The 25218-nt window shown below is 35.4% G+C and overlaps 1 protein-coding gene across 5 annotated transcripts in view; it reads left to right on the forward strand.

Annotated features, from left to right (window-relative positions):
* CNOT6L (CCR4-NOT transcription complex subunit 6 like) overlaps nucleotides 1-25218 on the forward strand; it is a 127738-nt gene that overhangs the window by 38750 nt on the left and 63770 nt on the right. For 4 of the 5 annotated variants that reach the window (XM_073237424.1, XM_073237422.1, XM_017665766.3 and 1 more), the window contains exons 2-4: nucleotides 6674-6795; nucleotides 8826-9012; nucleotides 10299-10384. In XM_073237424.1, coding sequence (XP_073093525.1) covers nucleotides 6684-6795; nucleotides 8826-9012; nucleotides 10299-10384 — 385 coding nt within the window. In that variant the 5' untranslated portion in view covers nucleotides 6674-6683. Of the gene's footprint in view, nucleotides 1-6671; nucleotides 6796-8825; nucleotides 9013-10298; nucleotides 10385-25218 lie in introns of those variants that run through there. The other variant, XM_017665767.3, reaches the window with a different exon arrangement.

Raw genomic sequence — 25218 nt, forward strand, 5'->3', positions numbered from 1 at the left:
CCAGATTCTTACTCAGGGGAGGATGTCTGGGTTATTCTGGTCTGTATCAAATTCTTCTGCCTTTTAATGGTGATAGAGGTAGTTGTGGGAAGCTGGTGTGTGTGTTGGCTGGGAGAACTTCCCTTCTTGCTAGTTGTGGCCTTCTTCTCCTGGGAGGACATTGACCCCTAGCGCCTTGTGCTGGGTAGGTGCGCGCAGACAGGGTTTCTAATCCTTGCCCGGCTGCTGTGAAAGAAGCTCTGCCCTGCTGCCTCACGCTGCTGCTTCACTATAGCGGAGTGGCATTGCAGGGGAAACGGGTGGGAGGCTGATTATCTCCATGAGGGGCCTCCGAGCTGTGCTGTCACCCAGGGGTTTAGGGCGCCCAGAGTTCCCCGGGATTCCCAGCTGCTGGGCTAAGTGTCCGGAACGTTTCTGTCCAGCTGTGGGGTCCCTGTCCCTTTAAGTCTTTCAAAAAGCACTCGCTTTTCTTTGTCCCAGGGTCACCGGCTGTGGGAACCCACTCACAGGTTTTACTGTCCCGTTTCCTTAGTATCCAGCACCCCACGCACTGGGTGTCTGCCCTCCCAGTGCAGATCGCTGGTGCTGGGTGTTTAGTAGCCCTGGGCTCCCTCTCCCTCCCCGCTCCAACTCCTCTCCTCCCACCTGGAGCTGCGGTGAGGGGCACTTGGGTCCTGCCGGGCCACGGCTTGTATCTTTCACCCTTCGTGAGGCTCTGGTTTCTCGCAGGTGTAGATGTAGCCTCACTGTTGTCCTGTATTTTTTGGTCTCTCTTTTAGGGATAGTTGTGTTTGTTGAATTTTCAGAAATACATATGGTTTTGGGAGGAGATTTCCGCTGCTCTACTCATGCCGCCATCTTGGTTCTGCCCTCTATATTTGTATTTTTAAACCACATTTTCTTTGTCCACTTATCTGTTGATAATATAAGCTGTTTCCATGCCTTGGCTATTTGTAAATAGTGCTGCAGTAAACATGAAGGTATAGATATCTTTTTCAGATTGTGATTTTGTTTCCTTCAGATAAATAACTAGAAGTTGAATGATAGTTCTATTTTAAATTTTTGAGGAACCTCCATACTATTTTCTTAACTGCCTGTACCAGTTAAATTCCCATTGACAGTGCACAAGGATTCCCTTTTCTCCATATCCTCACCAATACATGTTATTTCTTGTCTGTTTGATGATAGCTATTCCAACAGGGGCAAGCTGATGTCTCATTGTGGTTTTGATTTGGATTTCCCTGATCACTAGCGATGCTGAACTGAACCGCTTTTCATGTGTCAGTTGGTCATCTGAGTGTCGTCTTTGGAGAGATGGACACTCAGATCCTCTGGCCACTTTATAATAATTGGATTTTTTTTCTTTTGAGCTGTATGAATTCTTTATATATTTTGAGTATTAACTCCTTATCAGGTATTTGATTTGCAAATATTTGCTCCCATTTTGTAGGTTGCCTTTTCATTTGTTAATGGTTTCCTTTATTGAGCAGAAGCTTTTTAGTTTGATGTAGTGCCACATGTTTATTTTTGCTTTGTTTTTCAAGTAGTGCCATTTGTGAAAATGTGTGAGCTACACAAGGGCAAGGATATTGTTCACTTTGTTCACTATTTAAGTTATACTGCTTGGTATAATACATGATAGTAGCAGGACTGAAATAAATATTTGTTGAATAAATGTTAAATGTCAGAAATATGACTTCCAGAAGTCTGAAGTTAGTTTATTTCGTGTGACTTTACCATCACAAAACATGAATTTGGTTTTGTTTTGTTTAGAGTGGTGACGGGAGGAGAGCATGAAAACTTCGAATAGAGTTCTTTTTAAATGTTTGCATTATTATCATCTGTGGACTTTGGTTGAATATGTCACTGAAGAAAAATGCCATCCACAGACTCTTATTGTAGAAATGGGGTGGGAATGCTAATGAAATCCTTAATACACCTAGGGGTGTCTCCTAATTTTTTGTGATTGCCATCAATATTTATTTTTATTAATATGATCCTGCTACATGCAGTGTGATTGGCTAGGTGTTGTTTCTTAAGTATCAATTGGTGAACCCATTCAGGGAAGGTATAAATAATTTTATATGAAAATTGTAATGATTCTTGTGTATAGTTAAAAATAGATATTGATGAGGAAATAGAAACTTCAGAAATGCTTCAGTTCAAGGGTTATTTTGCTTTATTAAAGAGGGTAATCTTAGACTTATTTTCTCAGGAAGGAAAATAGTCTGAATGTTTAAGACTAGTTGGGAAGGATGGATATTAGTCAAGGTGGGTAGTTAATAAATAACAAATAATGTGTTCCATAACCTTTGGGAATAAATGCCAATATAAGATTCATCTGGTATGTGTAAAATGTAATCAGTCATTGACATCTTGTTCTAAAATGCAAGATGTAGTATCTAATGTAGGCTTTTGTCTTCCTCCACCTTTGGGAACTGTGCCAGCATCTGCCTCTCTGCCAAGATTGCTTTGCAAACTACTGAGATGATCACTTAATATTTACTTCTGTGGAAATAAGTGCATGTATTATGATTTATATTTTAGGATTGGATTCACTGAATTGGAAGTCTGATTCATTATGAAGCACTCCTTGGTGGTTGTAGCAAACTTTCTTAGTCTGAATTCTAAGTGAAATAATACTAATTGTGCTGAACTATAGATTGAGATAAAATGACCTTAAATTTAGACAAGGGTGATGAGAGGGAAGCTGTGGTTTAACACCATAAGGATTTATATCTTTTTATGCACTGTAGAGCCTGTTTTTCCAGATAACAAAAATTAACAAAAGTTAATAGCCTTTAACAGTTCACTCTGATTTGGCTCAGAGTAGGGTTTTTTGGAGGGATGGGGAGAGAGAACAAGGGGGAATTATGTTGCATTATTTTATTAACCCCAGATTTAAAACCCGAGATTTGGCATTCCTTAGCAATAATATATTTGGTGTATTTTATATATATTTCATAATATGGTATTCATTGAAACAGCATGTTATGTAGATATCTTGTATTTTATTTACAGTTCTGGAAACTCCAATTTAAATTTTTCTAGGGTGAAGTAGTTCTAGTGTTACATATAATATTGCTTGTAGTTTTTAAAAAATTGGAATACATTTTCCATGAAGTCATTATTTTACAAGTTTACTTGAAGTTTTTGCTTAGTGGAACAGTAGACTGAGAAATAAACTAATGAAAATCTTCACTGTGTGGTAGTAATTAATCAGTCTTCAGTGATGGAGATTAAAACTTGTTTACTTTCAGGATAGTTCAGTAGGAAATAAGAAGTAGGAGATAATCAGGTTTTTTGTCTAGGACTGACAGTTACTCTCAGAAATTTTGCACCAGAATCTGGTAGAGCTGCATAAATAATATGCTGAGGTACAAGGAAGGGAGAGTAAGTGGCAGGTTCAAAAAAGCTTATTCGGTTAGTATTTTGGAGCTTTGTGGAGTATTTTTCATAATAATGAAATTGGATTAAAGACTGAAAAGAGTTAAAAAGGTTGTGTTGCTAAGGAGCTTTTTACTTTATTTCCTGATCAGGATCCCCAGTATGAATTAGGTTGATGAAATGGGAGGATCCTTTGGGAACTGATGTAGGACATTGTAGAAATTAGAAACTTTTAGAAAAACCAATTTAAAAACCTGCCTCTTTTCATCAATTTGAAAAAAAAAAAGCTGGGGAAAGGAACTATCTGCTAGGCTTTACAAAACATTTCTACTTCTTGGATACAAAGTGTCCTTGGAAGGATTTATACATGAGACTATTAGCCACATTTTAAGTGTTACTTTTAGAGATTTAAGTTTCATTTGAATTATTATTTTATATTTTGAGTTATTTCGAAGTAGGTTTTTGTGGTATGTCTTCAAAGTGGAAAGTTAATGGTGAGAAACTGAGAGGGAAGTTAAAGCTGAATAGAAGGATTCAGTAACCTATTTCCTTATCATAGTGGACCTTTAGTAATGTATGCAATTGTTGAATCATTATGTTGTACATTTGAAAACAATATACTGTTATATCAACTATTTTTCAATAAAAATAGAAAAAAGTAATACCTGTTTCCTAAATTTGAGTTCTCTAAATTTTTAGTAACACATTTGAAAACTTGGTGTTTGGGACAGTAGTGATCACCAAAGCTACAGGCTCTACTAAATTACTTAGTTAATACTAATGAAAAATGTTTTAGCTTCCATCAGACTAACCAAATCGATTCATTTTGAAGAAATAACTTGTATTTTTATTGGCTTCCTAAGCAAATCTAAGAGACCCCCTAATGTGACAGTATTAGTATTACTTTGGTTTTCATATATTACAGGCATTGTTAACATTTCATGGATTTGTTTTGTAGGATCAAATTTTGTAAGTTTTAATGGACTTAAAAGGACGGACACTTGTGAAAAAAATTTTTAAAATATATAGCTCTATATATAGTATCTGTTTCAAGGTTAGAATTATGTACCAGAAGAGATGGCAATTATTAATCCATTAAAAAAATATTTAGGGAAATTGAACAGGGGTGGAGTAATTAGAATTTATGGAGATTAATTTTTAGAAAAGAGTGACTTAACTGTGAGATGGAAAAAGTGGGAGAAAGGTGGTAGATTTTTAGGGTTATGAAGCATATGGTCATTCCACAAATACATGTTAAGTGCCTACTATGTAGTAGGAACTGTATAGAGATACAAAAAGGATATACCTCAACACAGATATAACTCAGTTCCCTTAAGGAACATACCATCTAGTAGTGGGAGCCATTATTAAAACAGTCAAAATTAAGTTGCCCTCTAATCCTGTGTTCTAAGTTTATAAAAATGATAAAAAAATTAATGAAACATAGGTTTTTGCAAATTTTGTAGTCTTCTTTACCCATCCTCATTGTAGGTAATGGATTTGTGGCATGTCTTTGGAGCTGATGTGTTTGATTTGGCTTTGCTTAATCTTGTGTTTTTGTAGAATCTTACATTAGTGTGCAGAAGTACCCACAGAGACACATGTCTCTTATGGTAGAAATTCTGAAACACTTGCTATCTAAAAATTGTTTTACATAGGCTGAATGTGGTAGAAATCAAGTTTTTTCTCCATGGAAAATGATCATATTCTTTGTGCTGTATTAAGATCTTGGACATTTGTGGGAAATAAAATGTCGTTTAGTATCACCCAAGTTGTGTGGTAAGACTAAAGTAAAAGGGCTTAATCTGGAAACATAGAAGCCAATCACTGTTAGCAGATGAACAAATTTGAAAAACTTTCTTTTAGTCTCTTCAGAAATATCAGGAAAAATATGGTATGGGAAATACTGATTGTACTCTTAAAAACTAGCTTTGATTGCTTGATAGATGATAGGATACCTCTAATTTTTCTTTATTCTCTATATATAACAAATTTCAGACCATCTGAAGGTAACTCTTCCATTGAGATACAGTTCTATACTTTAGTTGAAACACCCCCAGATTTAGAAGGTTGGTTTTGGCACATGAGTGCGTATGTGTGTGTAAATGTGAGCAAAGAACCAACTATAAATACTACAAGGCAGTTTACTGACAGCATGTAGGAGTTCAGTTAGGTTCAGGACTTTGTCATTTGCTTTCTTGTTAGATCTGAACTGGACTTTATTCTCTGCCATTTACCAAGCAGTAATTCTTGTATTGGATCCCTTGAATGGTTACTTTCAGTAACCATTTAGTTTTTCATCTTTACACATTGCACACAAGTTTTATGTGTCGCTTATCATCGCTGATTATTGTTCAGTGGTTATTTTGGCAGTTACATGAGGAAAAGACTATGATACTCGTTTCAGTTAGGGTGGCCTTATAACTCATCATCTTCTGAAAATAAAAAGGAGTGATATTAATAATTACCTAAGAAAAACAGACACAAACCAGGACTAGCCCATGCAAACCAAGATAATATGATAATCCTAATTAGGATGCTTTTGATTGCAAGTAACAGAAAACAAAAAACGAGTTGTGTGAAATGCTTTGGTTTGTGTATCTGAAGAGCCTAGTGTTTAGGAGTGCTGCAGGTTTGGTTTGGTGAGGACTTTGGCTCTGTTTCTCTATTTTCTTGACTCTTGACTTCTATGGCTGGCTGCCCTTGTGGTTGTTGAATGACTGCCAATAACAATATGGGCTATAATTCTCCATTTATGATCAGCAGGAGAGAGAAGCTTGCTCTTTCCATAAGCAGAGTAAGTCATAAGCCTCATGATTATTAGATACCACTGAACTAATCTCTCTGATGGGGAATGTCATGTGCTGATTGTCTTAGATATGGGCTATGTGAATATCACTGAGGAAAGAAATGTAAAATTACCCCAATTCTCTTAACCTAGTCAGAGTCCATTCAGCAAACTGGTGTAGAATCAGTCTGTCTTGGACAACAAGGCAGGTAAATGAAAGGGACGGAGTGGAATGGCTCTTCAGGAAGCAACCACAGTATTCATTGTAAAGTCCAGTGCCACTAATTGTTTGCATTTTCCCTTAGGTATCTGTTAACTGAGTCTGTGCAAGAGCTTAGCATACTGCAGATGTGTTTTGTTCTAGTGAGAATTTGTAGTATAAAATGACTTAGTATCCTGGCAAGGAAAGAGAAAAAGAAAACTTACTGTCCAATTTTTCTCATTTTTTTCTTTTTTTCTATAAGACTGTAATAATTGTCAATCTTTTTTTTTTAACAGACTAATAGGGATGCCAAAGGAAAAATATGATCCTCCAGATCCTCGCAGAATTTATACCATCATGTCAGCAGAGGAGGTAGCCAATGGGAAAAAATCTCACTGGGCAGAATTAGAAATCTCGGGTGAGTGAAATCTGAAGCATTTAATCCAGAGTATAGTAACAGTAATGAACAGGAGTGAGTACTGTTATGTTTATTTCTTTGTTGCTAATTTTTACTTATATGAACAAATAAATACAAGATGCTGAGGTATTAGTGTTTAACTTACCTGTTTTATCTGCGACTAAATATTTTTGTTTCTATTCTGTTCTTTGAGATTGATACCTCAAGCCAGAGTTGGCATCTGAAATTGAGGATATTAGGAGTTCAGTTCTAAGGAGGACCAGGTTCTTTGATATAATATATTTTGTTTTAGCTATTTCAGAGTAATTATTTTTGCAAATTGAAATCTTTGCCATCTTCCTGTCATCCCAGTATTTGCAGAGCAGGAAACTTAGAAGCTATTTGTTTATTCTAACTCATAAGTAATAATTGTGTTATATGACCTTTCATATTTAAAATTTGTTAAAATAGAATATGATTCCTTAAAACTCATAACTCCCATCTAATAGTGAAAAAACATCAGACAGACTCAGACTGAAGGATGTTTTGCAAAATACCTAATTAGTAATCCTCAAAATTGTCAAGGTCATGAAAAACAAGGATTGAGGAACTTTCACTGACCAGAGGAGACTAAGGAGACATGATGACTAAATGCATGTATAAATTACTAAATGAATTGAATCTTGGAACAAAAAGGTGTTAATAATTGGTGAAATCCAAATAACGTCTGTAAGTTAGTTAAGAACAATGTACTAATGTTGGTTTCCTAGTTGACAAATGTACCATGGTGTAATATAAGATGCTAATATGAGGGGAGACTGGATAAAGGGTATATAAGAATTATGTATTATCTTGATAACTTTCTGTAAATCTAGAATTATTACAAAGTTAAAAAACTTTTAAAAATAGAATTTAGGTATTGTTTTTTTTCTTTTATGAATTGGTATATAATATAGCTTATATATAGATTTTGCTTTTTACCCAGTAGGTTTTACTTATAAGAGTTAAAATCACATTTATAATGTCAATCAAGAATTACCTGTACATTTACCTAAAAGGTAACTAGACGGATAGTGATTAGTAATCAAAGGAATGAATATGAACATATCCTATTAGCTTAACCTGGGGTTTCTCAACTTGGCACTGCTGACTTAGGGCCAGATGATTCTTTGTGGTTGGGGGCCGTTGTGTGCACTGAAGGATGCTTATCAGCGTTCTGGCCTCTCCCATTAGATGCCAGTAGCCTTCTAGTTTTGACAACCAGAAATGTCTACAGATTGCCAAAGTCCTTTTGGAAGCAAAATCGTCTCTGGTTGAGAACTATTTGGTTAAACACTGAGTAAAACTAAATTAAGTTTCTCTTTTACCAGAATCTTTACTTGAAAAATTTGTTCTCTATTAAAATGCAAAATCATATTTGGCACTTTAAGCCTGATTATAGACAACATGAAAGCTTAATGTGTGACTGTTTCCTTGAATATGTACTTAATGCAAATGCAAAATCTTAAACCAGAGATGTTAATCTATAATTGTAACATCAGAAAGCTGAGGAAGATGTCTCCTTTTGGGGTAAAATGTTTTTTTTGGTGGGTAATCTGATAATCTGGTTCAAAATCACAATTCTTGTCTTTTTAAAGTTTGTATACTAATTCAGGCCCTACATATGGATAAACCTTGCGCTATTAATTTTTACTGAGTGTAAGAAATTCTTCTGTTAGGAATATAACTTCTTAAAAAATTCAGGACTGTTCTATTACAAAAGCCCAATGTAGCCCCATGATTGCTGCTTGAAACCGTATGATCACCCTCACGCCAAGGGTCTTCTCATTATACCACATCTCATTTAATGCATGGAAGGTCCATGAGAAAGAATGGTTTTCAGGCAAAAGTGGCATGAATTAAAGAAGAGCCAGGTGGTTTTGGAAGCAATCAGATGGCACTAAATACAAAATTAAGATGTCAAAGATAACAATATCTGTATTATATTTGCAGACTCTACTACCACTTTGTTTTGAGCCTAGAGTTTAATACTTCAATGTTTTGCCTTTTAGGTAGAGTGCGGAGCTTAAGTACATCACTTTGGTCATTGACACACTTGACGGCGCTGCACCTAAATGACAATTACCTTAGTCGCATTCCACCTGATATTGCCAAGCTTCATAATCTGGTTTACCTGGATTTGTCATCCAATAAACTCAGAAGTTTACCAGCAGAACTAGGAAACATGGTGTCTCTCAGGTGAGGAAATATAGATATGACTCACTGTATAAAATTCTAAACTTACCAAATAAAATTATGGGATGTTACTCATTTTACAGTAGGGTTTCCATATGTATTTGAAGATGAAGTGATACAAACTGTCAAAGCACAATGCTTGAGTTGGCCACCATTGAACATTTCTTTTCCTTCCTTTAAATTTGGAAGTTTCTGTCCAGAAGTATGCTTACATTACCAAATTATTTTGAGAGACTTGAGGGGACTGGGGCTAAAATAAAAATAAAATACTAAGTCTCACTTTAGGCTCAAGTGTACAATAAGACTAACCAGAAATAATGGGGAAAATATGATTTTCTTATAAGTAAAACTTTTAGGAATACATTCCTCTTTTACAAGGCAAGGTATCCTTATAATCCTTAAGGAAACTTTAAAACCTGATAATAAATGGATTTATTTCTAGCCCTTTAGGATTCTTCATAGACCTTGTGTAAATGTTCCCAGTACACGAAAGGATTGCTTTTCTATATTGTTTATCTGTTGATTAGTAATTGTAACAAATTGCTATATGTTTAAAGTTAAAAATTTATAAAAAAGTTTTAGAATCTAGTTCTTCATTATCCCCTTTGTGTTTTTGTTGGTTTTCCTTTTTTTCTATACTGTTTAGTCATCTAATAAGAGAGCTGTTTATTTTTTCTGTTGTTTGCCCAATAATTTCACAATCATAAGGTCATATCTTATCTATGCTATCCTTTGCTTTTTAAAAAAAATTTGTTCTGTATCAGTGAATGTCCATCACAGTACCTTGATGTGTTGTAGTTGTAATCAGTTATAAAAGTTGATACAGGTGATTAACTATTTTTTTTTGTGATTGACTATTATAGTTAAGTCCTGAAGTTTGTAAAAAGTATTTTTTATGTGTATGTGAATTAGATTAGGTTCAAGGATATATGTTGTCTTTGTAAATTAAGGATATCTATTCTTTGTATACCAAGAACTGTAACTCTGATTTGCATCTGATAGACATTTGAGTAAGAAAGAGAGAAAAGGAGGTGGATATAGCCTGAGTGATGTGCAGTCCCTACACCTTTAATAATCTTATAGAGAATAAGTAAACCATAGAAACACTGTTAACAGTGGTGGCAATTACACATTTTGTAGTACTTAAACAGCATATTTGGATGAGTGTATAGAAATGTACCTTGAATGTAAATATCACTCATGGTATGCTGGAGAGAAGGATAAGAAAGCATTTGTACATATTAATATACTGTGATATAGTAAACTAAAACAAACATTTTTTTTAACAGGGAATTGCTTTTAAATAACAATCTGTTACGGGTTTTGCCTTATGAACTTGGTCGGCTCTTCCAGCTACAAACTCTAGGTTTGAAAGGTGAGTGATTAAAAAAAAAAAAAGAGAGAGACCATTAACACTCAGTTTTGAGGTGTTCTGAGCCTTTTATAGACCATTTTGGTTACAGTATAGTCAGATTTTAGTATAATTGTGACTCTAGTGATTCTTAGGCATGAAATTGAACCTCATTTGATAGGATTTCAAAATGCTGCCATCATTTTAACAAACTTGTATGGGGAAAACTTTGTTTTGTTTTATATTTTACCTTTTATTTTCTGTGAAACTGAAATTTCTTAGAGGAGGTGTTTTAAATAAGCACTGTAGTTTTTTTCCCATCATTCTTTTTTATTTTTATTTTTTAAAAAGAATTAACTTACTAGAGTAAACTATAACCAGAATGTTCTATGTCAGGTTTTGATAGAGAAGATAAAATAACATTGATACATGATTTTAAGAGGGAAAAAAAAACATTATAACAGTAAAAATGAACTATACCTAATAAGTATAATTATTCTAAATAAAATATATTAATTCAAAATGCATACTTCTCTGACAAGCTCATCTCAGTCAATTTGGGATGAACATCATGTTCAAGTTATATAAATATTGAAATTTATGTGATTTTCTCTTATAGCATAGAAAGGGGTTTATTTTTAATTCAGAGGACTAGATATAGATGTATTGGTTAAATATTTAATTCTGTGAGGAATGAACACTTATCAAAGCCTTATAAAGTATATACTTTCATGTATTTTATTTTCCTTCTTCAAAAACTGTTTGAATCTCCGTGAACATGTTATGTTTGCATTTGTTTATGTCAGGTAATGGAGCAATAAGAATGGAAAGAATGCTGGCTTTATTGGATGAAATGGTAGAAAAGGTTTTAGTCTTCTGTATACAGTTAACTCTGTAAATTATATAATTATTTGATATTTATGTGAATATAATAGATATTTATATGGATAATTATATGAATGGTCTAAGTCTTGTGTTTTTAGTTTCTCTGTAGGATTTTATGATTTTTTTAAAATCATGTATGAGGGAAACAGGTGATACTTATAGCTAAACTATTACTTGAGGATTAACCCAAGGCATATCAAATTTAAATGTTGGGACACCTCACCTTATTCTCTATGAACTCAGTCTTATAAATGTAATTGAAACAGCCATCCAGGTAGAGTTGGAGTGGGGGGCAGATCTGTTCCTTTCTATTAAATTGTATTATGGAGTGATTGTCATTTGTTACAATTATAGATTGATGAAATATGAAATTGTCACTTTCATACTGATTATATAAATTGTATATATTTTTGTCTCAACATTTAGTATTTCTTTTAACATCAATCAGAATAGTTCTTTTTCTAAATTGATGGAGAGTACATCAATGACAAATGAGTAATTTACTACTGAACCCAGTGACTTACCTTTCATACCATGTAACATTCCTGTAAAAGAAAAATTATGTATCTTACTGCTTCATAACTCTATTGCATGGTATCACATACAGAGCCATATTCCCAGGAAATTTATAAGTATCAGCTGAATGAATCATTCTGAATATCTACTATCTCCTTAGTCCTTCATTCTCTTTTACTAGTTAAAATATTAGTCTTCCAAACAACTGTCTTTGTCTGCCTTCAATCCTAGGGTCCTTTTGTCTACTGGTTTACATTTGTTAAAATCTCTTCCTAGATCTCTAGTCCTTCAGATTAGGCACCAGCTCTGCCTTGCCAGCTATAATGTAGCTTTGCTCCTGCTTATGGATAAATTCCTTTTCATTAAACTTCAGTTTGTTCTATGGTAAATACCCATATGCAGCCCTTTTTTCTCTTTGAGAATCTTTTTGTCTGGCATTGCTACTTATGTTAAGATGATCCAGTACAGAAGAGCAAGTACCCTTTAGCAATGAAAGAAACCCAGAGGCCTTTCTGCCTTCTTTAAAAAGCTTAAGATGGAGGGGATCACGGGAAGATGGTGGCGTGAGTAGTTCAGAGGAAATCTCCTCCGCAAAACATATGTATTTATGAAAATACAATAAATACAACTATTCCTAAAAGAGACACCAGTGGATACAGTACAACAGCCAGGATACATCTACATCTGCGAGAATTCAGCATCACATGAAGGGGGTAAGATACAAGCCACTACCAGGCGGGACCTGAACACTCCCCCACCCCAAAACCTGGCGGGAAGAAAGGAGTCATAACAGGAAGAGAGTGAAAGCCCAGGACTGCTAAACAACCAGCTCTAGAAATCTGCACCCGGAACACAGACACAAGGTGCACGGGGTGCTGGATATTAGAGAAATGGAAAAGTAAAACCTGTGGGCAGTTCCCCGCAACTGGCGCCCCTGAGACAAAAGAGAAGGAAGTGCTTTCTGCAACTCTTAAAGAGACAGGGACCCCATAGCTGGACAAAGTTGTCCTGGCAGCTGGGAGTACTGGGGAAACTTAGGCGCCCTAAACGGAGGCAGTGCAGCTCTGAAGCCCCTCACAGGACTAGGAAGCCTGCCAGTCATTCCTCCAACTGATGCGGATCCCAACACATGGGCCCAGTAGCAGGAGAGTGGGAGTGCGCGCCAGGGGCGGAAGTGCTAGAAGGAACCAAGAGCAGATCTGTGCACCTCAGGGCTAGAGCGCAGCGGCGCAACTAAACAGCCCGGGCACGGCTTGCGCGCACCGGCGGCAGTGAAGCCAGGGCCCGGTAGAAGCCTGCGCAGAAAAGCCCCACGTGCACCAGCAGCGGAGACAGAGGGAGCAGGCGCACTCCCAGGAGCCAACCGGAATCCCAGCCCAACGCACAGCTGCCCAGGCCAGACCCAAAGGCCGCTGCTGGTACAGAGCTGCCCGGCAGGGGCGCCGCTAGCACGGAGGAGTGCATGTGGCAAGCCTGCCACTCCCAGCAGGGCTCCGCGCTGCTCTGACGGAAACCCTGCCCACAGCAGCATAGGGGACTAACCCGGTGGCTGCTCCAGGAGTGTGAGTAACCGTCACAGGCAGTGGAGAAGGGCAAGGCATCCAGAAAGCAGGAAAGGACTTTCTTCTCCCAGCTGACATGACTGCAACCTGCCTAAGCCACCGCTATCACCATAAAAAGGCAAAAAAATTTACTCCAGTCCAAGATAGTTCAAACAACACCTGAGAAATGATCTGCAGAGGCAGACCTAACCAGTCTCCCTGAAAAAGAATTCAAAATAAAAATCATAAACATGCTGACAGAGCTGCAGAGAAATATACAAGAGCTAAGCGATGAAGTCCAGAGGGAGATCACAGACATCCAGAGGGAGATTACAGAAGTGGAACAAACTCTGGAAGGATTTATAAGCAGAGCAAGAGGCCTTTGATGGAATAGAAACCAGAGAACAGGAATGCATAGAAGCTGATGCAGAGAGAGATAAAAGGATCTCCAGGAATGAAACAATACTAAAAGAATTGTGTGACCAATCCAAAAGGAACAATATCCACATTATAGGGGTACCAGAGGAAGAAGAGAGAGAAAAGGGGATAGAAAGTGTCTTTGAAGAAATAATTGTTGAGAACTTCCCCAAACTGGGGGAGGAAATAGTTGCTCAGATTACAGAGGCACACAGAACTCCCAAGAGACGGGACCCAAAGAGGACAACACCAAGACACATAATAATTAAAATGGCAAACATCAAGGACAAGGACAGAGTTTGAAAGGCAGCCAGAGAGAGAAAAAACGTCACCTACAAAGGAAAACCCATCAGGCTATCATCAGATTTCTCAACAGAAATCTTAGAGGCTGGAAGAGAATGGCACGATATATTTAATGCAATGAAACAGAAGGGCCTTGAACCAAGGATACTGTATCAAGCACGATTATCATTTAAATATGAAGGATGGATTAAACAATTCCCAGACAAGCAAAAGTTGAGGGAATTTGCCTCCCACAAACCACCTTTACAGGGTATCTTAGAGGGACTGCTCTAGATGGGAGCACTCCTAAAAAGAGCACAGAACAAAACACCCAACATATGAAGAATGGAGGAGGAGGAAAAAGAAAGGAAAAAAATAATCAGCTGTGTTTATAACAGCTCAATAAGTGAATTAAGTCAGACAGTAAGGTAGTAAACAAGCTAACCTTGAACCTTTGGTAACCACAAATCTAAAGCCTGCAATGACAATAAGTACATATCTTTCAATAATCACCCTAAATGTAAATAGACTGAATGCACCAACAAAAGACACAGAGTAATAGAATGGATAAAAAAGCAAGACCCATCTATATGCGGCTTACAAGAGATTCACCTCAAACCCAAAGACATACACAGATTAAAAGTCAAGGGATGGAGAAAGATATTTCATGCAAACAACAGAGAGAAAACAGGAGGTGTTGCAATACTAGTATCAGACAAAATAGATTTCAAAATAAAGTAACAAGAGATAAAGAAGGACATTACATAATGATAAAGGGCTTAGTCCAACAAGAGGATATAACCATTATAAATATATATGCACCCAATACAGGAGCACCAACATATGTGAAACAAATACTAAAAGAATTAAAGGAGGAAATAGAATGCAATGCATTCATTTTGGGAGACTTCAAACACCACTCCAAAGGACAGATCCACCAGACAGAAAATAAGTAAGGACACAGAGACCCTGAACAACACGCTAGAACAGATGGACCTAATAGACATCTATAGAACTCTACATCCAAAAGCAACAGGATACACATTCTTCTCAAGTGCACATGGAACATTCTCCAGAATAGACCACATTCTAGGCCACAAAAAGAGCCTCAGTAAATTCCAAAAGATTGAAATCCTACCAACCAACTTTTCAGACCACAAAGGTATAAAACTAGAAATAAATTGTACAAAGAAAGCAAAAGGCTCAGAAACACATGGAGGCTTAACAACATACTCCTAAATAATCAATAGATCAGTAACCAAATTAAAATGGAGATCCAGCAATATATGGAAACAAATATTTCCCCAACTTTTGTGGGACGCAGTAAAAGCAGTCTTAAGAGGAAAGTATATAGCAATCCAGGCATATTTAAAGAAGGAAGAACAATCCCAAATGAATAGTCTAATGTCACAATTATTGAAATAGGAACAAGAAGAACAGATGAGGCGTAAGGTCTGCAGATGGAGGGAACATAATAAAGATCAGAGAAGAAATGAATAAAATTGAGAAGAATAAAACAATAGAAAAAAATCAATGAAACCAAGAGCTGGTACTTCGAGAAAATAAACAAAATAGATAAGCCTCTAGCCAGACTTATTAAGAGAAAAAGAGAGTCAACACACATCAACAGAATCAGAAACGAGAAAAATAAACAAAATAGATAAGCCTCTAGCCAGACTTATTAAGAGAAAAAGAGAGTCAACACACATCAACAGAATCAGAAATGAGAAAGGAAAAATTACAATGAACCCCACAGAAATAGAAAGAATTATTAGAGAATACTATGAAAACCTGTATGCTAACAAGCTGGAAAACCTAGGAGAAATGGACAACTTCCTAGAAAAATACAACCTTCCAAGACTGACCCAGAAAGAAACAGAAATTCTAAACTGACGAATTACCAGCAACAAAATTGAATCGGTAATCAAAATACTACCCAAGAACAAAACCCCTGGGTCAGAAGGATTTACCTCAAAATTTTATCAGACATGCAGAGAAGACATAATACCCATTCTCCTTAAAGTTTTCCAAAAAATAGAAGATGAGGAAATACTCCAAAACTCATTCTATGAAGCCAACATCACCCTAATACCAAAACCAGGCAAAAACCCCACAAAAAAAGAAAACTACAGACCAATATCCCTGATGAACGTAGATGCAAAAATACTCAACAAAATATTAGCAAACCCTGAAAACTACAAGACACTCTTAAGAGAAATTAAAGAGGACACTAACAAATGGAAACTCATCCCATGCTCTTGGCTAGGAAGAATTAATATTGTCAAAATGGCCATCCTCCCCAAAGCAATATACAGATTCGATGCAATCCCTATCAAATTACCAACAGCATTCTTCAATGAACTGGAACAAATAGTTGAAAAATTCATATGGAACCGTCAAAGACCCCGAATAGCCAAAGCAGTCCTGAGAAGGAAGAATAAATGGGGGGTGGGGGGAATCTCGCTCCCCAACTTCAAGCTCTACTACAAAGCCACAGTAATCAAGACAATTTGGTACTGGCACAAGAACAGAGCCACAGACCAATGGAATAGAATAGAGACTCCAAACATTAACCCAAACATATATGGCCAATTAATATATGATAAAGGAGCCATGGACATACAATGGGAAATGACAGTCTCTTCAACAGATAGTGCTGGCAAAACTGGACAGCTAAATGTAAGAGAATTAAACTGGATCACTGTCTAACCCCATACACAAAAGTAAACTCCAAATGGATCAAAGACCTGAATGTAAGTCATGAAACCATAAAAGTCTTAGAAAAAAATGTAGGCAAAAATCTCATGGACATATACATGAATGACTTCTTCATAAACATATCTCCCTGGGCAATGGAAACAAAAACAAAAATGTACAAGTGGGACTATATCAAGCTGTAAAGCTTCTGTACAGCAAAGGACACCATCAATAGAACAAAAAGGTATCCTACAGTATGGGAAAACATATTCATAAATGACAGATCCGATAAAGGATTGACATCCACAATATATAAAGAGCTCACATGCCTCAACAAACAAAAAGCAAATAATCCAATTAAAAAATGGGCATAGGAGCTGAATAGACAGTTCTCTGAAGAAGAAATTCAGATGGCCAAAAGGCACGTGAAAAGATACTCCAAATCGTTAATCATTAGAGAAATGCAAATTAAAACCACAATGAGGTATCACCTCACACCAGTAAGGATTGCCATCATCAAAAAGACAAAGAACAACAAATGTTGGTGAGTTTGTGGAGAAAGGGGTACCCTCCTACACTGCTGGTGGGAATATAAATTAGTTCAACCATTGTGGAAAGCAGTATGAAGGTTCCTCAGAATGCTCAAAATAGAAATACAATTTGACCCAGGAATTCCACTTCTAGGAATTTACTCTAAGAATGCAGCACTCCAGTTTGAAAAAGACAGTTGCATCTCTATGTTTAACGCTGCACTATTTACAATAGCCAAGATATGGAAGCAACCTAAATGTCCATCAGTAAATGAATGGATAAAGAAGATGTGGTACATATACACAATGGAATATTACTCAGCCATAAGAAAAGAACAGATCCTACCATTCGCAACAACATGGATGGAGCTAGAGGGTATTATGCTCAGTGAAATAAGCCAGGCGGAGAAAGACAAGTACCAAATGATTTCACTCATATGTGGACTATAAGAACAAAGGAAAACTGAAGGAATAAAACAGTAGCAGAATCACAGAATCGAAGAATGGATTAATAGTTACCAAAGGGTAAGGTACTGGGGAGGATGGGAGGGAATGGAGGGATAAGGGTGGAGAAAAAGAAAGAGGGCATTATGATTAGCATGTATAGTGCGTGGGGGGCATGGGGAGGGCACAGAGAAGACAAGTAGTGATTTTACAGCATCTTAGTACGCCGATGCACAGTGACTGTAAAGGGGTATGTGGGGGGGACTTGGTGAAGGTGGGCGCCTTGTAAACATAATGTTCTTCATGTAATTGTAGATTAATGATACCAAAATAAAAAAATAAGCTTAAGATGGTAAAAATGGGATTGGTTTTATGAAGCAACTGAAGGGAATGAAATGTCCCTAAAGAATGGTAGCTTTATAGTCTTTGGAAGGTAAAACCTGAAATTCCTTATTGTTCAATAAAGTATAACCACATAGTGGTACTCTGTGTCCACAAAATGGGAAGGAGTGGAATGGAATATTTATAACAGCACTGTGATATATTTAAAAGAAACATTGAGTATTGACTACCTCTTACATTCCGCTTTGTCTTGAAACTGAAAAAAGGAACACTGTTTTCTATTTCCTGGTCTTTTCTGAATCACAAGTATGGATATTTTTTAGTGATTTTGGTCACCTTGGCCCAACAAGCTAATTTTTAGGAATTCTGTTTTGAGATTTGAGGAGTATGTGTGAAGGGTAGGGTATTTGATGAATTAGGATAAGAAGGCCAATTTAAAATCTGCAGATGTAGCCAGTCAGGTAATTTGGAAATATTCTTTTTAATCTTAAAAGAAAAATCTAGAGTATTAATTTTTTGGCAGAGAAGATATACCTAAAAGTAATTCTCATACAGTTTTTTAAAATAATTTAAGAATTCATGTCCTAAAGTGTAAGACACTTCTCTGACATATGGGCCAAAGAGTTGTCCTCAGGCATAAAACAGTGATGTCCCAAGTCATAAAAAAATAACCTAAATAATTGTAAAAATTTCTATCTTCCAAGAGTTATTTATCTCCCTTAAAGTAAAATGGACCAAAGCAGAAGACTTTCACTTATAAACTTTTTTATTCATAAAACATAAATAAAAGAATAACATTTTAAAGAAAATAATAAATAATTATACACCCATTGTCCAACATTCTCGGTATCTTTTTAAAAATGCACTTTGCAAATCTAATTGTCAATCATACAGGAGGCAGAGTACTTATTTCTGTGTTACATAATGAGCTTCTGAAAATCAATAAATAAAAGAACAATGTAGTAGAGAACATATTAATAGTTCTTATATATGGATATAGAAATGACTATAGAAAACTAATGCACCTTATGCATAATAATAACTGCAAATTGAAAGTATACTCAGTTTTTGTGTATCACATTGAAAGAATTTTTAAAATGTGATAAAATAACTGTTGGTGACATTACTGGGAAATGGGCACAATCACACCTTGGTGTAGATCCCTTGAACCTTTTAAGTTTCCTCTGTACCTTTTAATGATTATATCCCCTTCCTTTCTCCCAGAGGTATTATACTGTTCTGAATTTTTTGTTAGTTATTCCTTTGTTTTTCTTTAAATTATTCAACAGATGAGCTCCTACTGTGTGCCAAGTGGGGTTATGTATGTGTCTATTTTGGGTATTGTAACCTTTATACAAAATGGAATTCATCTGAATGTTGTTTTCTGTGACTTATTTTTTTCCCAGTTTATGTATTTAAAATTCAGGCTTGTTCATGCATATCGTTTTTATTCTTCATTGCTGTGTTGTATTCTGATAAGTGAATGTTCTATAACTTACTTTTCTGTAGTTATTTAGATTGTTTCCCAATTTTTTGGCTATTACATACAATACAGCTGTGAACATTCTGATACATGTCTCCTGATGGAGTTTCTAGGAGTAAAATTTTAGAAGCCTGTACATCCTTAGCTTTATTAGGTAATGCCATAATGTTCTGCAAAGTAATTTGCACTAAAATACACTCACCAAGTAATGTAGTTTCAACTTTTCTGTCTTCTTCCCAATACTAAGTATTGTCAGATTTTTTAAGTTTTGGCCGTTATTGAGTATGAAATAGTTTCTAGTTGTACTCAATTTGCATTTTCCTAGTTGCTAGTAAGATTGAGCATCTTTTTATTTATTTATTAGCCATGTTCTGTGATATTGTTATTGATGTCTTTTGCTCATTTTCACTTGGAGTATTTGTTTATTGATTTGCAGATCAAATTTGTTAGTTGCTCAAATTTTCTGTTCTTTAGAAAGTTTTGATTGTTCTTTTAATAAGATTTATACTAAAATTTCTATTAAAATGGTCAAGTTGTTCGTTTCCCAGGTAGTTCATTTAGGTTTTGCTTTATATCCTTTGAGATTATTTTATTAGGTATACCAAGTATACCTGTATATTGCTGTACCTTCTAGCGAAGGTAACCTCCTGGTAAATACTAGGTAGTGAGCCTCTCCCTTGTTATAACAGGTTTTAATCTTACAGTTTGTGTTGTTTAATACTGCTATGCAAATTTTCTTTTGGTTAATGTTTGCCTAATATCTTTTCTTGTCTGTTTACTTTCACTTTTTCAGCCTTTATGTGTACTTATGTTTAGGTGCATCTCTTAAAATAGTAGATAGCTGGACTTTGTTTTTAATCCAGTCTGACTTCATTTTGTTTTTAATATGTGGGTTTGGACCAGTGGTCTTACCTATGTTATAACTACTGATGTTTTTGTGTTAATGCTACCCTACCTTTTGATACCATTCTTTGTGTGGTTTTTCTCTCCTTTTTTGCCTTTCTAAAAATAAAGAGTATTTTTTGTTTCTCAATCTATATGCTTACTATGGTTTTGATTTTGTATGTTCTATTTCTAGACTCTTATTGGTTACTATTGATATTGTATCTTTTATATATTTTTGAAAAATTAAAATTTTTATTTAGTTTTTTTTTACTAAGCTATAATTACATAAGGTAAAATTCACCTGTGGTGACTGTTGATGAATGTTTGCAGTTGCATAACCACCACAATTGAGAAAAAGAACTGTTCTATCACCCTCAAAATTTATTTGTATCTATTGAAATCAACACTTTCTCCTAATCTCAGCCGTTGGAAACTACTTTTCTAGATGTTACATGTGGAAAACATACAATCTGCAGCCTTTTGAGGCTAGAGTCTTTCATTTAGCATAATGCATTCAAGATTCATCTATGTTACTGCACATATCAGTAGTTGATTTCTATTGCTCAGTAGTATCCCATGGTGTGGATGTACCACAGATTTTTATCTGTTCATAAATTGAAGGACATTTGGGTTATTTCAGTTATGGGTGATGAGGAATAAAGCATTATAAACATTTGAATACAGATGTCTGTTGGAAGTAAGTTTTTATTTCTCTTGGGTAAATAGTTGAGTGGGATTGCCAGATTGTATTGTAGGTGTCTTAAGATTAAAGTTCATAAGAAACTGCCACACAGTTTGCTGTAGTGGCTGTTTATTTTGCATTCCAAAAATATGAGCTTTAGTTGCTATACTTCTTCATCAGCACTTGCTATTATCAATATTTTTTATTTTGCTGTTTGGATAGGATGTAGTAATATTTCATTGTGGTTTTAATAGTCATTTCTCTAATGAATAATGATACAGAGTAGCTTGTGTATATTTGCTATTTTCCTTGGGGAAGTGTCTATTTATATATTTTGCCTACTTTTATTATAGAATTGCTTTTTTCTAATTACTGAGATTTGACAGCTCATTTTATATTCTGGATTCAAGTCCTTTACTAGATAAGTGTCTTGCAGATATTTTTTCCCAACCTTTGGCTTATATTTCTATTTTCTTACAGGGCCTTTCAAAGAGCAGTTTTCCATTTTGGTGCAGTCCTGTTATGTATTATTATTACATCTTTGATGTCACATCTAAGAAATAAATCTTTGCTTTATGAAAATATTCTTGAAATTATATAACTAGGGTTTGCATTGTGGTCTGTTATAATTTTTGTGTATGAGGCAAGGTTTGTTCTTTTGCATATTCATATACAGTCATTTAGCATTATTTGTGAAAAAGGTAATAGCTCCTACATGGATTCCCCTTGCAACTTTGTCAAAATTCAGTTAATGCAAGTATATGTGTGTCTACTGCTAGATATTCTATTCTGTCCCACTGATCTCTACCAATACCATGATGTTTGGTTACTTACTGTAGCTTTATGAAAAGCCTTGAGATTACATATTATGAATTCTCAAACTTTGTGATGGGTTTTCCAAGTTGCTTTGACCCTGGAGATGCTTTGCATTTCCATGTAAATTTTAGAATCAGCTTTTAATTTTTGAATAGTATCCTGGTGGAATTTGTATTGGGGTTGTATTGAATATATAGATGAGTTTGGGGAGATTCAGTATCTTAATCTTGGGACTTAATATTGTATTTTCCAGTCTATGAATACAGTATATCTCTCTGTGTATGCAGGTCTTCTTTATTTCTTTAATATTTTATAGTTTTCAGTGTGCAGATATTCTAAATATTTTCTGGACTTATGCTTGGTATTTTTGATGCTATTATGAATGATAACTGCTTCTTAAGTTTTCAGTTCATTGATATTGTATAGAATTAAAGTGCAGTTGACTTTTTGACCTTGTTTCTTGTAATGTTTGTAAACTTAGTACTTCTAGGACCTTTTACAGACTTAATCTGTGAATAGAGACCATTTTATTTCTTCCTTTTTGGTATGTATTCTTTTAAGTTGTTGTCTTATTACACTGGCTAGAAAATGTTAAAAAAATTGATGACAGTGCACATACTTGCCTTATTCTCGATTTTAGGGGGAGAGCACTCAGTCTGTTACCATTAATTATAACAGCTACAGATTTTTTGGTCTAAATTTCTTTCTAATTCACATTTACTGAGGGTTTTTGTCATCAATGCGAGTTGAATTTGGTCAGATACTTTCTCTGCAACTGTTGAAATGATTATGTAATTTTTTTCTTCTCTAGTTTATATGCTGAATTATATTGATGGCTTTTTAAATATTGAACCAGCCTTCTATTCCCATTTTAAATATCAGTTGGTCATTATGTATTCTCCTTAATATATTGTTGTGTTTGATTTGCTAGAACATGTATATTTATGATCATAAAACTATTCTGAAGTATTTTTCTTACAATGTCAGGATACTGCTGACCTCATAAAATGAGTTGGGAATTATTACCAACCCCTCTATTTTCTGGAAGAGTTTGCATAACATTGGTACTATTTCTTAAATGATTGGTGGAATTTCCCAGTAAAACCATGTGGGCCTAAAATCTTCTCTTTTGAAATGATTCTAATTACTAATTCAATCACCTTCTTTGACATAGGACATTGAGGTTGTCCCGTTCTTAGCGTAGCCACCCCAACATGCTTTTGGTTACTCTTTTCATGCACACCTTTTTCTGTTTTTCCACCTATTTGTGTCTTTGAATCTGTAGTGTGTCTCTTATGGACAGTATACAATGAATCATGTTCTATTATTCATTTTACTAGTCCTGGCTTTTTAATCAGAGTTTATCCACTTATATTTAATGGACTTGCTGATAAGGTAGGACTTATGTCTGCCATTTTGCTGTTTGTTTTCTGTATATGTCCTTTTTCTTCCTCTCTTCCTCAATTAATGCCTTCTTTTATGTTAAATGGATATTTTCCAGTGTACCAAATTAATTTCCTTGTTTCTTTTGCTATATTATTTTGAGTTATTTTCTTTGTAGTTACCCTGGAGATTACAATTAATATCTTAGTTTAATAGCAGTCTATTTGGATTAATATCAATTTCAGTAATATAAAAAAAGCTTTGTACCTTTGGCTCCATTCATTTCAGTTTATAATCTTGTCACAAACATCTTTATTGTGTGTCAGTCAACATAGATTTATACATTTCTGTATGCAATTAAAGTTAAAAACAAAAATTACATCTATGTTGTCTTTCATATGTACCTGTGTAGTTATTTTTACTGGTCCTTTTTTTTTTTTTTCGTATGGATTCAAGTTACTGCCTAGTGTCTTTTCATATCATCCTGAAAGTATCCTTTTAGTATTTCCTGAAGGGGTTGGTTTGGTCTTCTAGTGATGAACTGGGAAGACAAGACACAGAAGAATCTTGAAAGCAGTGGGGAATGAGTGAACTCAGCTTTTGTTTATCTGGGAAATGTCTTTATTTCGCTTAGTTTTGAAAGGTATTTTTGACTGATAAAAAGAATTCTTGGTTGACAGATTTTTCTCCTTTCAGCACTTTGAATATGTCATTGTGCTGCCTTTTGGCCTCCATGGTTTCTGATGAGAAATCACCTGCTAATATTATCTGTACATTATGAGTCACTACTTTCCTATTGCTGTCTTTGTCTTTGTTATTATAGTTCTGTTATCATTTGTCTAGGTGTGGGTCTCTTTAATTTTATCCTTCTGTTTGGTTCCTTTTTATAATTTATGCATTTTTGGTATTCTTTATTTGGTGAGGCAATTATTTGGATGTGGTTTTCTCTAATCCTTGGCATGTATTAAAGTAGTGGATTTCTAAAGTTTTTTTCTGGTCATTAGGTACAGTTTTTATTGTCCTTGACAGTTTCCATCAACGGCTTTTTTTCCCTCTGTGTATGGAATATACTCTCTTGTTTCTTTGCATGCTTTGTAATTTTTCATGAAGACCTGGACATTTAAAATAATGTGTCAGCTCTGAAGTTAGAAGCCCCTTCCAAGGGTTTTTTTATTGTTGCTACTTGTGTTTGTTTGTTGCTTTAGTGACTTTTCAGGACTAATTCTGTAGAGTCTATATTCTTTATTGTATGTGGCCATCAAAGTCTCTATTCAGTTTAGTGGTCAGCTAATGCTTGAACAGAGATTTCCTTAAATTCCTGGAACAATTAAATCTTCCAGTCTTGACCAGGTGACTCTGTGCATGTTTTGGGTCACACCTTCAATACTCAGCCAGGAAGTTTCTAACTGCCTTAGCCTTCATTCCCTACTTGTACATAGCCAGCAGGTGAGGCAGAGGTAAGAGCTGAGGCTATTCTAGGTCATTCCTAAGCATATGCATAGCCCTCCGCATATGTTTGGCCATCTAGATTACCAGGAATATGTCAGAGCTTTTCAAGAGCCCTGTTGACATCTTATTCTCAAGCTTTGCTTCTAGGTTTTTTAGTTATTGTTTACCTCACCTGTTACCATGGCCTCAGGCAGCCACAGTTAAAGCACTTCTCATTATGATTTCCTCAAACATGCCCCCTCCTATCTGGGTAGAATTCTTTCAGCACTAGACAGGAGTCAGGGAGCCAGGTCTGATAATGAGGCTTTGAAAGAGCTCCAGCTCAGTCTTGGTTGCTGCAGTGATTGCCAAGCTATCCTGGTAGCAAGGGGCCAGGAGTTAAAACGGGGCCAGGAGTTAAAACTCCTCACTCAGATCACTGTCCATATCCATATTTTGCCCTTTTTTCCCTCAAATAAATACTCCCAGTGTTGCTGCAATTAGTTAATTTCCAGGCTTCTGAAATA

Source organism: Manis javanica, chromosome 5 (genome assembly GCF_040802235.1).
Source record: "Manis javanica isolate MJ-LG chromosome 5, MJ_LKY, whole genome shotgun sequence".
Classification (NCBI taxonomy): Eukaryota; Metazoa; Chordata; class Mammalia; order Pholidota; family Manidae; genus Manis; species Manis javanica.